Source organism: Trichosurus vulpecula, chromosome 9 (assembly GCF_011100635.1).
Source record: "Trichosurus vulpecula isolate mTriVul1 chromosome 9, mTriVul1.pri, whole genome shotgun sequence".
In the NCBI taxonomy this organism is placed as follows: domain Eukaryota; kingdom Metazoa; phylum Chordata; class Mammalia; order Diprotodontia; family Phalangeridae; genus Trichosurus; species Trichosurus vulpecula.
In genome coordinates this window covers 203,687,439-203,700,895 of record NC_050581.1, presented here as the reverse complement: position 1 = coordinate 203,700,895, position 13,457 = coordinate 203,687,439, and the positions used below count along the sequence as shown (strand labels likewise).

The window sequence follows — 13,457 nt, the reverse complement described above, 5'->3', positions numbered from 1 at the left end:
TGTACACACACATTCAGAGACCCACCCAGATGTGGAGAACTGCACAGATGTTTGTTTCCATGTCGTGCATCCATTATCTCCTGCCACATCGAATCTCTAAGGTCCCAGATGGCCAGCTGGCTCCGGAACGGGAAGGGACCTGTTGGCAGCGCGCGGCTGGGAAGGGGAGGCGCTGGGCAGGAACCTAGGCGTCCTGCGCTTGGAGGGCGGGGGAAGGGGTAGCCTGAATGCCCTTCTTCCCACCGCGGGGCCCCAGCTCACAGCCCCGGGAGGCTCCCGGGCCCTAGGTGTGCCCCGCTCCGCCTCGGCAGCCCCGCGCCCGCCAGCATGCTCACTGCCCAAGTTAGACGGAGTGCCCCGAGCACCGTTCCGAGCTTTAGAAGGACTCGGGAGGGCGTGGGTGGAAGGGATTCTACCTTCTCCTGCCAGGAGTGGGGCCGCGCTCGCCGGGTCTCGCACCCGTCAGTCCACCCCACCTAGCCCAGCTCAGTTCGGTCCCGTCCAGCCCGAGCCGACCCCACTCACCCAGCCTCTGGCAGTTGAGCGCTGCCACCTGCCAGCTCTGCTCCCGCAAGAAGAGCTCCCGGGAGCGGTTCTGCGAGGGGCGCCAGCCCAGGCATTGCATGATGAGGGGATGCGCCCGCCCGCAGCCTGAGAGCCAGCTGCTGGCCCCGGCACCTGCAGCCTGGGCCGTCCCGTCGTCTGTCCCAACCCCCTCCGCTGGGCCCCTGGCCTTGACAGGGTGGGGCAGGGCCTACCCAGATGGAGGCGGGGAAAGGAAGTCAGGGGTGGAGCCGGCTCCACTGGAGCCGGGCTGGAAGGAGCCAGGGGCGGGCTGGACTTTCCAGGGTGCTGGGACGGCACGAGGAGACCAGGTCTTGGAGGGTGCGGCGGAGGTCTCAGGCTTGCGGTACAAGCTCCCTAATGCCCCGGATAGGAATGAAGCTGAGAGTTAAGGAGGTAACTGCTTGTCTGTCTGTTGGCGCCCTGATCCCTCTTACCCAAAAGAGCACTTCAGATGATGGACAGCAACCAAGCCCGGTCCAGCGCGCGCGAACGCGCACCCAGACACAGACACACACACGCGCGCACATACCACACACACACATACACACACACCTCCCTACACACACACAGACCCCCCCCCACATGCACACCACACACACACACACACACACACCCCTCACACACACACACCACACGCAGACCCTCCCACACACACCACACGCAGACCCTCCCACACACATACCACACACACCTCCCACCCCACACACACACTCACCCCAGCCTTCTCTTCTTTAGCCCAAACACCCATGTTCATAAAATCTTAGCATCTTGTCCTTAGAGCTGGGAGAGGGCTGAGGTCATCCGTTCCACTCTGTCACTGACAGCTGAGAAGAGGGACACCCGGAGGGGGAAGCAGTGTCTCCCTGGTCACACAGCTGCTGAGTGGCAGGTTCAGGCCAGGCTTGATGCTAGATGGTCTCACCATGCACAGCTTATTCTCCAGTTCCCTCAAGAACCTGGCTACCATCTTCCCCTGGGCTGGACTGGATGACAGTGAGCTTCCTCAAACATTCCCATGAGAACTGAACACCATCCACCATCAGTGGTCTGACCACAGAGAGCTGAGTGTCCCCCAAGACAAGCCCAAGGGCTCTCTCAACGTGCCCCCCTGTTCTGGGGGACGACCCAGGGCCTTGCAGGACAGGGCTGTCCAGGTAAGAGATGACCTAGATCCAGAGGAGACTCTGGAACGACTGTGCCACTGGGTGAAAGTACTAGAGAGAAAGCATGGCAGATGTAGCCAGAGCAGGATGAAGCCAGAAGGTGTGAGATTCCCTATTGGAAGGAGCATAAAGCTAAAAAAGGAGGGGAGAAACAAGCATTTATTAGATGCCTTCTGTGTGCGGGGCACTGTGCTAAGAAAGGAGGGGGGAACAAGCATTTATTAGATGCCTTCTGTGTTCGGGGCACTGTGCTAAGAGCTTTACCAATATGAGATCTCTTTTTTTTTTTCTCACAATGACCCTGGGAGAAAGATATATTATCCCCATTTCACTGATGAGGAAACTGAGGTTGAGTACTTTGCCCAAGGTCACACAGCTAATGTTTCAGGTAGGATTTGAACTCAGGTCTTCCGGGCTCCAGGCCCATTCTCTATCCCTGCCCAGGGAGACAGAAAGAGTTCCAGCCTCAGCTCAGTAAGCCCCCCAAGCTCTTGTGCCGGGGCCCTCTCCTTTTCTCTGGCCCGTCTTGGGGACTGCAGGTGCCTTTGGTTTTGCTTTGGTTTTGCTGATATCTCCACTGCTGGGCACACGGGTGCCCAGACAATGTGCTGGGAGCAGAGGTCTGACCTTTGACTCCTCTGTGTCCCCTCCCCTGGGGAGCTGGGTCACCCAGGAGCTGCCCATCCACCAGGGACTGGTCTTTGTAGCACAGTGCTGGTTCTTAGGGTCTGTGAGCCACATTGATCAAGCACTTACTGGTGCCAAGAGTGCCATCTGGAAGGAGGCCCAGTCACAGGGGAGAGCTGGTGAGAGCCATCTTCAGGAGCTGAGAGCTGGTTAGACACTGGACAATGTGGGCCTGGAGGGCAGCACAGTCATGCCCATCCACAGTGGGAATGAGGCAGCTCCCTTCCTGGGGCTGGAATGGCACAGAGGAAAAAGCACTGGCCTCTGCCTATGGACGCCAGGATTCAAATCCTGTGGGACCCTGGGCAAGCCACTCGGAGCTTCAGCTCCTCCTAAGGGCTGTGATTCAATTTGGAGCACTTTTTAAGTGCTCAGCCTGTGCCAGGTTTTAGGGATACACCAAAATGAGGCCTTCCCTGCCCTCATATAGCTTACCCTCCTACTGAGAGGCAATGATTTACAGATATCTAAATCAGCACAGGTTAGGTGCCGAGGAATGGGCCCAGGGAGCACTGACAGATTGTGTTGAAGGACTTTTCTTTCAAGCTTGTTCAGGAGGAAAGAATCTTGTCCGTCCCACAGGGCTTCCCTGACCCATGTGAATGGTTGGTCCAGGAACCCATTGGTTCTTGCAGCTGGACACACTCATCATGGAATGCTTTGGGAGTGACCGACCCTACTTGGGTGTGGAGATCCCAGAGGGCTGGGATGCTAGCTTATCTGATCTCTGGGTATCCCCAGTTCTCACCCCGTGTCTTTAATATGCCTGAAAGCATTGACTGCTCCCAGCTCTGCCTTGAGCATGGAGCCTTAGGTCCCCCTCTGTGAAACAGGAGGGGCCAGCATAGAGGACGGAGGAGGGGCTCAGGGATGGCCTTAGAGCCAGCAGAGATCGTTAGCCCTGGGCCTCAGCCACTCCTTTTCATGGGAGTGAAGACTTACATGAATTCATACAGGGAGAAATGAGAAGATGCAGGAAAACAATGCATACGATAGCAGGGTGGTCAAGACAAGCAACTCTGAAATAATCAGTGCAGTGACCGATGAGAAAGAATACTACCCAGGGGCAGCTGGGTGGCTCAGTGAGCAGAGCACCGGCTCTGGAGTCAGGAGGACCTGAGTTCAAACCCGGCCTCAGACACTCTACACACTTACTAGCTGTGTGACCTTGGGTAAGTCACTTGCCTTCTCCCCTCCAAAAAAAAATACTACCTACCTCCTGACAGGGCAGGGGGCAACTAAATATGCAGAGTGACGCATTTTTTTTTCAACATGATCAAGTGGGAATTTACTTACTACACATATTTGTTAGAGGACTCAATTTTGTTTTGTTTTTTTCACAGCAGAGTGGGGAGTGAGAAAAGAACATACATGCTTGTTAATTGAAAAATGTAACTAAAAACTTTTCTCTAAAATGTCAATATATTGGGTGGCTGGAGGGATAGTGTACTGGGAGTGATTAAAAGGAGCATGAGATGGGGGAGAGAGAGAGGGAAGGAGAAAGGGGAAGAGACAGAGAGAGAGATAGAGAGAAAAAGAGAGAGACAGACAGAGAGTGAGAGAGACAGAGAGAGAGAGAAATCACCCTAAGGACAGGCAGAGGAGGGAATTCTCTTTCCAAATAACTGAGATTTCTCTCCATAACCTCTTTCCTCCCTATCCTCCCCCCACCCATGGACACTCTAGAGGAACCACAGAGATGTTATCAGCCAGTAATACTTTAACCACCACAAAGCAGAAAAAAAAAGATGATGCTACATGGATGTGGACCGTCCTGGATTTCCCCGGACAAAAAAATGAGCTAAGCATGAACACAATTAGCAAACACTTTTCACACAAATAATGTCAGATCTAAATAAATGGAAAAACATCAGTTGCTCATGGTTAGGCCGATCCAATATAATAAAAATGACAATTTTACCTAAATTAATTCACTAATTCAGTGCCATACCCATCAAAACACCAAAAAATTATTTTACAGGGCTGGATAAAATAATAACAAAATTCATCTGGAAGAACAACAGGTCTAGAATATCTAGGATATTAATGAAAAGAAATGCCAGGGAAGGTAGCCTAGCCATACCAGATATTAAACTGTACTATAAAGCAGCAGTCATCAAAACTACCTGGTCCTGGCTAAGAAACAGAGTTGTAGATCAGTGGAATAGGTTAGGGACACAAGACGCAGTAGCCAGCAACTATAGCAATCTACTCTTTGATAAACCCAAAGAATCCAGCTTCTGGGCTAAGAATTCACTATTTCACAAAAACTGCTGGGAAAATTGGAAAATGGTAGGGCAGAAACTGGGCATAGACCAAATATCTTACACCATATACCAAAATAAAGTCAAAATGGGGTCATGATTTAGGAATAAAGGCTGATATTATAAGCAATTTGGGAGAGCAAGGAATAGTTTACATATCAGATTTATGGGAAAGGGAAGAATTCATGACCCAACAAGAGATAGGGAGCATTACAAAATGTAAAATGGATAATTTTGATTATGTTAAATTGAAAAGTTTTTGCATAAACAAAGCCAATGCAACAAAGATTAGGAGGGAAGAAGAAAACTGGGAGAAAATCTTTACAACCAGTGTCTCTGATAAAAGCCTCATCTCTAAAATATACAGGGAACTGAGCCAAATTTATAGGAATACAAGTCGTTCCCCAATTGAGAAATGGTCAAAGGATATGAACCGGCAGTTTTCAGAGCAGGAAATTAAAGATATCTATAGTCATGTGAAAAAATGCTTTAAATCACTATTGATTAGAGAAATGCAGATCAAAACAACTCTTAGGTACCACATCTTTCCTGTCAGATTGGCTAAAATGACAAAACAGGAAAATAATAAATGCTGGAGAGGATGTGAGAAAATTAGAACACTGATACATTGTTGGTGGAGTTATGAACTGATCCAGCCATTCTGGAGAGCAGTTTGGAACTATGCCCAAAGGGCTATAAAAATATACATTCCCTTTGACCCAGCATTACCACTTCTAGGGCTGCATCCCAAAGAGATCACACAAGTGGGAAATGGACCCATACGTACAAAAATATTTATAGCAGCTCTTTTTGTGGTGGCAAAGAATTGGAAATCAAAGGGACGTCTATCAATTGGGGAACGGCTAAACAAATTGTGGTATATGAATGTAATGGAATACTATTGTGCTATAAGAAATGAGGAGCAGATGGACTTCATTATAACTTCATTATATGAACCGATGCTGAGTGAAGGGAGCAGAACCAGGAGAACATCATACATGATTACGGACATACATTATCTATAAGGACTAACTTTGGTAGACTTGGCTCCTCTCATCAATGCAAGGTTCAAAGCCAGCTTCAAAAGACTCATGATGGAAAAAGCTATGCACATGCAGAGAAAGAATTATGGAGTCTGAGTGCAGATTGAGGAAAACTTTTTGCTCTCTTTTTTTCCTTCTTTTTTGATTTCATTTCTTCTTTCTCATGATTCATTCCACTGGTTATAATTCTTCTTTACAAATGGACTATTATGTAAATAAATTCAATGTGAAGGTATTTGTAGAACCTACATTGGATTCCATGCCATCTTGGTGGGGAGGAGAGTGAGGGAGAGAAAATTTGGAACCCCAGAACTTGTGGAATTGAGTGTTGTAAACTGAAAATAAAAAATAAGTTTATTTTAAAAATAATAAAGTGAAAAAAAATAAATGAGCTAAGCAATGGTGTTGGAGGCTGGTTAAGAAGAGTCTTTCTTTCTAAGCCCCCATTGGAGCAACTGGCAACTGCCCTGCTCATGGTTTCATGCATAAGGCCTAGTCAAAGCTCTCCCCAAGAACTGAGGGAAGATGTGAACTCCAGAAAAGCCAAGCCCCTGGGACCCAGAAGAAGGAGCTGGAAGCATAGCTCTGACCACACAAGGGTGGGGGCCATCTGAGAGGGGATGCTTAGCTTTCCTGATAAGTCAAAACACAAAATGCTGTGACATTTGTATCCAGGAAAGTGCAGAAAAAACGTGTTTTGAATGTGGAGCCTGGGGTTTGAATTTAGGTTCTGTCAGTTACTACCCATGTAATCCTGGACCTTAGTAAAATGAGGTTGAACTGGATGATTTCTAATGCACCTTTCTGGGTCTAAATGAATGACCATGGGACTTTTCCTGATCTCTCGTACATGCTACTGGCTGGTGACCTCCCCACCCTGCCACCCCACACAATCTTGTATTTACTTGGTACACACCTATCCTTGTCCATATTGTCTCCCTAAGAGAATCTAAACTGCTTAAGAGCAGAGTCTATTTCATTTCAGTCTCTTCATCCCCAGCACCTTGTGCCTGGAACACAACAGATGCTTAATAAATGTTTATTGATTGATCAGCCCTGAGTGCCCAGCACTCTGTTCTGCACATGGTAAGCACATTGGAAGAGTTTATTGAATTGACAGGTGTGTTAGAACCCAAGAGTGGAGGGCCTTGAATATTAAGCTGATGACTTTGGACTCTCTTCTAGTAACCAGTAGCCTCCGATGCGGTCTGCCCTTCATCTATTATCAGCTAAGACTCATCCACTTCTCCAAAAGCTTCCGGTGCTACCCCTCCCCGTTCTGTACCTAGTGGTGGCTCCTTGGGGCACTTTTGATCTAAATGAGACCCTGGAATCCAAAGCAGCAGCCCACAGGTGTCCTTGGGGAAATCCCATCTTCAGAGCACCTTGTGACCGTGGGAGGCGACCTTGTATGGCGGGCTCTGTGCTGGAAGAGGGACAGTGACCAGTAGGTAAAAGTCCCTCTCCTCTTCATGGCCGGGGAAGGACTCCCCCTCCCCCAAACCCTTTGCTCTTCCCACTTGGCTATAACTGTTGAAGGCACCATCATCATCCTCCCAGGCACCCAGGCTCACAGCCTCACAATCATCACAAACTACTCTCTCTCCCTTACCCCAGATCCAATCTGCTGCCAAGACTCTGGATTCTACTGCAGCCATCTGTTGAACACGCCTCCTTTTCTCTCCTCTTGTGCCCGAGACCACGAGGGTGACTCACCTCTGACCTGGACTATTGCAATGACCCTCCCTCTCATTGTCCTGCCTGCCCAAAGTCCCCTCTATCCCCCACACAGATGACAAAGTGATTTTCCTGAAGCACAAGTCTGATCACAGAAGCAGAACTAGGAGACAAATTTCCCCAATAACACCAGCATCGTTAAAAACAACCACTTAACTCTGATCGATATGGGACCAATTTCAGTTACAGAGGGCAAGTCACAAGACCCGCTCGTCAGGGTTGCTGTTCAGTCGCATCCAACTTTTCTTGATCCCATTGGGGTTTTCTTGGCAGATGCTGGAGTGGTTCACCATTTCCTTCTCAAACAGGGGGATGTGACTGTTCCAGGGTCACCCAGCTAGTAAGTGTCTGAGGCTGGATTTGAACTCAGGGAGATGAGTCTTCCTGACTCCAGGCCCAATGCTCTGTGCACTATGGTGCCACCTAGCGGCACAATGAACCCTGTCATCCACCTCTTAACTTGGAGTGAAGATTGAGACATTTGGGGGGCATGGCCAATGGGGGAATTTGTTTCACTTGATTATACATGTTCATAACATGGAGGATAAATCCTCAATGCCAAATTAATTTAGATATCTTAGAAAGTCATCAGATGAGCTCAAGTATGTTTGGCCGGGCTGAGGGCACAGGGTCAGCTCTTGTGGGGCGGTCTATAAAACAGTAAGCCAGTTGGGAACATGAGCAGCTGAGCTTCTGGCTTCAGAGAGGAGAGCATTGCTCTGGCCAAGCCCAAGTGCCGGAGAAGGAATCCCTTGGGAGAATGAGAAGAGTCGGGCTTTGATATCTTCCTCCTCTCTCCCGTGCCTTGGCTAGAAGAGGACCTTGTGACCTTCCAAGGGTTGGAAGAACTTATCAGCGCCCTCGAAGCATCCCTGGAGGATCTCATCATTCCCCTGGCAGCATCCCTGTGAGGGTGGCAGTTGCTGGCAGTAGCTACAGTGGGAGCCAAGGGCACACAGAACATGAGGAAAGGCAGATCCAAGGAACCCAGCAGGAAATCTACAACATGCCTAAGGGGAACTTGCTCCCAAAAGGGAAGGAATTCCAGCCACCAAGCCATGGTGCCTCTTTGCCACATCGGGTGTTCTTTAGGCCTGCACCCACTTTCTTCTGGACTTGGTACTGCTGGGCGAGTGTGCCCACAGGTTAGGTGGATGTTGTGGACCAATGTTACCAACTTAGTAAAGATCTGCTTCTAAAACCTAATTAAGTCTGGCTGACTGATGTCAACTAATAGTCATGGAGGGGATGGACACTGCTGAAGTCTCCTGAGCTACATCCAGCTTTAGAAAACCACCCCCAGCTCCTCGGAGTTACCCCCAGACTCTGAGGGGACTCGTCGCCCAGCTGAGCTCTGGGGATCAACTCTACGATGCAAGTCGGGGTTGGGAGAGTAGCTCCAAAGCCTGCATGGGCTCCACTGGCTGCAGTCATCATAATGACACAATAATCACTGAGACAATTATTGTTTATGTCAGCCCTATTCCCAAGGACATACCCGGGGCTTCTCTGAGAATGGGGAAGTACATTCAACTCATCGATTTCAATCAAAATACTGTTTAGGACAACTTGCTCTCTACGATTGGGCCTGTGATTTCATTGGGATCGGGGGCTCCCAGGCCAGGCAACCTGTGTACTGATACAAGACCTGTAACTATGGTTTGGGAAGGTTGCCTAGAGCACAACAACACTAAGGGATTGTCCAAAACCACACAGCCAGCATGCATCAGGGGCAGGTGTGCCTGTGGAGAGAGTCAGGAAGACCCAAGTTCAAATCTGGCCTCAGACACGTACTAACCAGGAGACCCTGGGCAAGTCACTTAACTTCTGCGTGCCTCAATTTCCTCATGTGTAAAACAGAGATCATAATAGCACTTCCCTCCCAAGGTTGTTGTGAAGACCAAAAGAGATCATCTTTGTGAAGCGCTTTGCAAACTGTGAAGTATTAGATCGATGCTGAGATTCGTGGCCTTGAGATTCTGCAGACACGCACTATTTTAAAAGAGTATTTATTTCCTTTAAACACTTTTTTTTTTCCTATTTAGCGTATATGTTTCTATCAATTAATCAACAAGAACTTCTTAAGCACCTACTATGTGCCAGACACTGGGGCAGTCAATGAGGGTACAGAGCTGCAGCTGAATCAGCCCCTGCCCTCAGGGATCTCACATTGAATCATCGACCTGACCCATTAACACACATATATGATAGTAGATACATGTGATTTATACATAAATATGCATCTATCAAGGAGGGTATACTTCTTTTCTTTTCCTGAGGGGACAGTCTGGGGACCCCTGCCATAGACGATAGTCACTGACGGTCACTGAGCAAGAAAGGGGCCCATTTAAGGCAGCATTTTATGAAGCTAAGTCTGGCCCTGTTGTACAGGATGAACCAGAGGAGGAGGAAACAAAGTGAGGAGGTTACTGCAGCGGTCCAGGCCCTCGGGCGGGGCAGCAGAGGTGGAAAAGAGCACTCAGTCGTGGGAGGAATATTATGAAAGGAAAATTGTTGCCTAACTTGGTGCGAGAGCACAGTCAAGGGAAGAATACAGCTTCTAAGCCTGCACGACCCGGATGACCAGGAGAGGCGTGGCACTGTCACCAAAAAGAAGGGAATCAGAAGGAACCCCCGGACCCAGGAAGCCCAGCAGCAGGCACACACCCCAAGGAGCTGGGTAAGAAGGAAACATCTCACTAAAAATCTGTCAGTTCTTTTTGTGGAAGAAAAGAACAAGAAATGAAGCGTGTAGGGCAGCTAGGTGGCACAGTGAGTCAGGAGGACCTGAGTTCAAACCCAACCTCAGACACTTGACACACTAGCTGCGTGACCTTGGGCAAGTCGCTTAACCCCAATTGCCCTGCCTTCCCCCCTGCAAAAACGAAAAAATAAACAAGAAACAAAATGTGTGCCCACCGGGAAATGGTCTGGCCGAACAAGTTGTGGCATCTGGGTGTATGATGGAACGTTAACAGTTCAGATCCTGCTTGCCATCTGTGCACCCTTGGGCACATCATATTACGTCTGGCCCTCACTTTCTTCACCTGCAAAATGGGTGGTAGTGGTCTAGATAGTCTTAGAGGTCCCCGTTCCAGATATGGGCTTCTGTTCCCATGGGGAATTCAGACAAGTGCAGAAAGACGCAGGGAGTGCAGAATGAACACTATGACATTGCGGAAAGGAAAAACCAAATGATGCTGAATGCTGCACGATGATCAGAATTAACTTTGGCCCCGGAGGAGAGATGGGGAAATGCACTCCGGCTGGAGAGGGAGGGTACCATGGGTGTGCAATGGTGGATACGCTGTCAGATGCAGCACCTACTTTGGTTGCTTTTCCTTATCTGTGTGAATTTGTTACAAGAACAGGCTGGCTGTGATACCCACGTGGAGATGCCCAGGAGGCAGAATAAAGGGCCACAGGGTGCGGAGATGTTAGTTTGAGTCTCCACACAAGAATGGACAATAACTCAGTCCTCAACAGCAGGGGAGCTAGTGGAGGGAGAGCCAAGGCTAGAGGCCAGATCTGCAGCTCTGCTCCGACTAAGAACGGGAGAAGTCAGGGACAAGCCCAAGGCTAGAGCCCAAAGCCAGGATTACGATGGGAAGAATATTGGAAGTTTCACCTCAGGAAATGAGAAATTTCTACTTCTGCTCCCACCATGCTTCTGTGGCATTGGGGTGGGCATACCCCCCACCCCCCACGTATAGAACAAGGGCTTAGGCCCTAGTGGACATTACAGGGAATACAGCTCCATTTTCTACCCCAACCCCGAGAGCCTAGAATCTAGGATCCCACAGCTCTAGTATGGAGTCCTCAGACCTGGGAAGGACCAACAGATCATCAAGACCAGCCCGGAGGTCCCTTCTACAGTATTCATGACAAACACAGCTCTACATGGAAACCTCAAAGGCAGAGAGGTTCACTGCCTCCTAAGGCAGCCCAATGCAATGGGACGTTCCCATGGCTAGGCAGCTTTTCCTGATCTCAAGACTAAATCAGTCCCCTCACCCCAATCCCCCATGGCTTGTGGGCCCCTCTGAGGCCAAGGTGAACAAAACTCAGGTCCCTCTCTCCTCCCCAGGACCCTTCCCGGATCTCATCCCAGCCCCATCCCGAGGCCCCTCCTTTCCTCCTCCCTAGCTCTTTCAACTGCTCTTTGTGTCAAATCTGGAGAGGCAAGAGAAAACTGGAGTCATGTGTCCTACGTGGCTTCAGTGGCTCACATTGTCCTCTCTCTTCCCTCATACCTCATCACCTCCAGCTGAATTATAACCTTGCTCTCCCATTGGACCTCCTCCACATTTGTTCTCAGCTCCCAGTGCCAGCACACGAATTTGCTCTTGCCACGGCCCTGGCACAACAACACTGGACATTAGAGGCTTTTCCAGGCCCGTGCTCATGCTGCTCCCTCCCCCATGACACCCTTGTCCATACCTTCTCCTGCTGAAAGCCTCCACTCTGCAAGGCCCAGGTCAAATCCCAGCTCCAACACAAAGTCTTTCCTGTCCCCCAAATCCAGCTGGAAATGTTGTTTCCCTCCTGTGAATTCTGCACGTGCCTCCTACAGTTATCAAACTTTGTGTTTGTATTCTGGTTATTTATGAATAACAGTTGTTTTTTTTTAACTATAGCAGAGAACTGGAATTTTAAGAAGTTTCCCTTCACTTAGAGGATGGGTGGGGGGACAAATTATGGTATATGAATGCCATGAAATATGATTGCACCATAAAAAATGATGAGAGGAAAGGGTCAGAGAAACCTTCGAAGACTTGTAGGAATGGATGTAGAGTGAAGTGCACAGAACCAGGAGAACATTGTATACCCTAATACACTATTGTACTGACAAGCAACTTTGCAAGGCTTAGGAACTCTGATTAATGTAGTGATCCACTGCAGTTCCAGAGGATTGATGATGAAGCTTGCTGCCCACCTTCTGTCAGAGAGGGGATGAACTCAGGTGCAGAAGGGGACAGACATTTGTGGACACAGCCAATGCAGCCATCTGTCTGGCATGCCTGTGCATACTGGTTACAAGGATTTCTTTTTCTTTTTAAAAAGATGATTTGGGGGGAAGGTTGGAAGGAGGGAGCTAAGATAAGTCTTGCCATGAAAAAAAAATAAAACAAGAAAAGCGAACAGGTCATGAGCTCTTTTTTTAAAAATTCAAATTGACAAACCAAGTGGGGCAACTCTGAAAATTCCACACTGATCCTTTAAAGGAAAAGCCAGCTGAGTACAATAAGGGATCCATTGTTTTGTGGGTGACCTTCTGCTACTGTTCTATTAGCCACAAAGAACCACTCGCTTCGTTTAGTGTTCGTTAAGTTCAAAATGTTCAAACGTTAAAGAAGGGAGGAGAATAATGCAGGCTGACATTTGTATAGCTTGATTAAAGTTTGCTTGGCATGAGATTTCCCATTTGATCCTCACAGTGAATCAGTGGGGGAGAAGCTGTTAATATCTCTATTATGCAGATGTGTAAACTGAGGCTGAGGGACATGGTCAATTGCCCAGGGTCACACAGTTTGGAAATACCTGAGGCAGCTTAGAACCCCTGTCTTCTTGAGTCCAATTCAAGCACTCTACCTACTAGGCAACCCTGCTGAAAAGGGAGAAGAAAGAGGAGTATGATCAGGCTGAGGACAGATGGGTTCCCTCTGGGGTGCCAAGACCAGGAAGGATTCCCCAGAGGTTCTCTGGCAGGGCAATGCCAGAAAGCAGAGTGTGTGGTCATCCTCCCTGGCCAGCCGCCCCACCCCCTTCAGGTTCAGGCTGAGACACATTCCCCAGGCATCAGCTCACCCACCTTGGTGACACATACCGTGCACGCTGAGGAACAGCAGCAGACAGAGTGGCAGAGCTGGTTTTTACCAAATATCTTGCATCCCAATAGAAAACTCTGCCAAGGCAGTACAGTGCAGTAGCTAGCTTTTGGAACTCTGTGTTAAGACCCTAATTTGAATCCTTCCACAGACACTCATTAGTGCTTC

General features: G+C 48.9%; 1 protein-coding gene across 4 annotated transcripts in view; it reads right to left on the bottom strand.

Moving 5' to 3' along the window:
- Positions 1-13,457, bottom strand: part of PLCD1 (phospholipase C delta 1) — a 56,245-nt gene that overhangs the window by 38,999 nt on the left and 3,789 nt on the right. Inside the window, exon 1 of one of the 4 annotated variants that reach the window (XM_036739548.1) lies at positions 526-630. The exons of 2 other annotated variants lie outside the window; for them this stretch is intronic. In XM_036739548.1, the coding sequence (XP_036595443.1) occupies positions 526-625 (100 nt within the window). In that variant the 5' untranslated portion in view covers positions 626-630. Of the gene's footprint in view, positions 1-525; positions 631-13,457 lie in introns of those variants that run through there. One more of the 4 variants, XM_036739551.1, reaches the window with a different exon arrangement.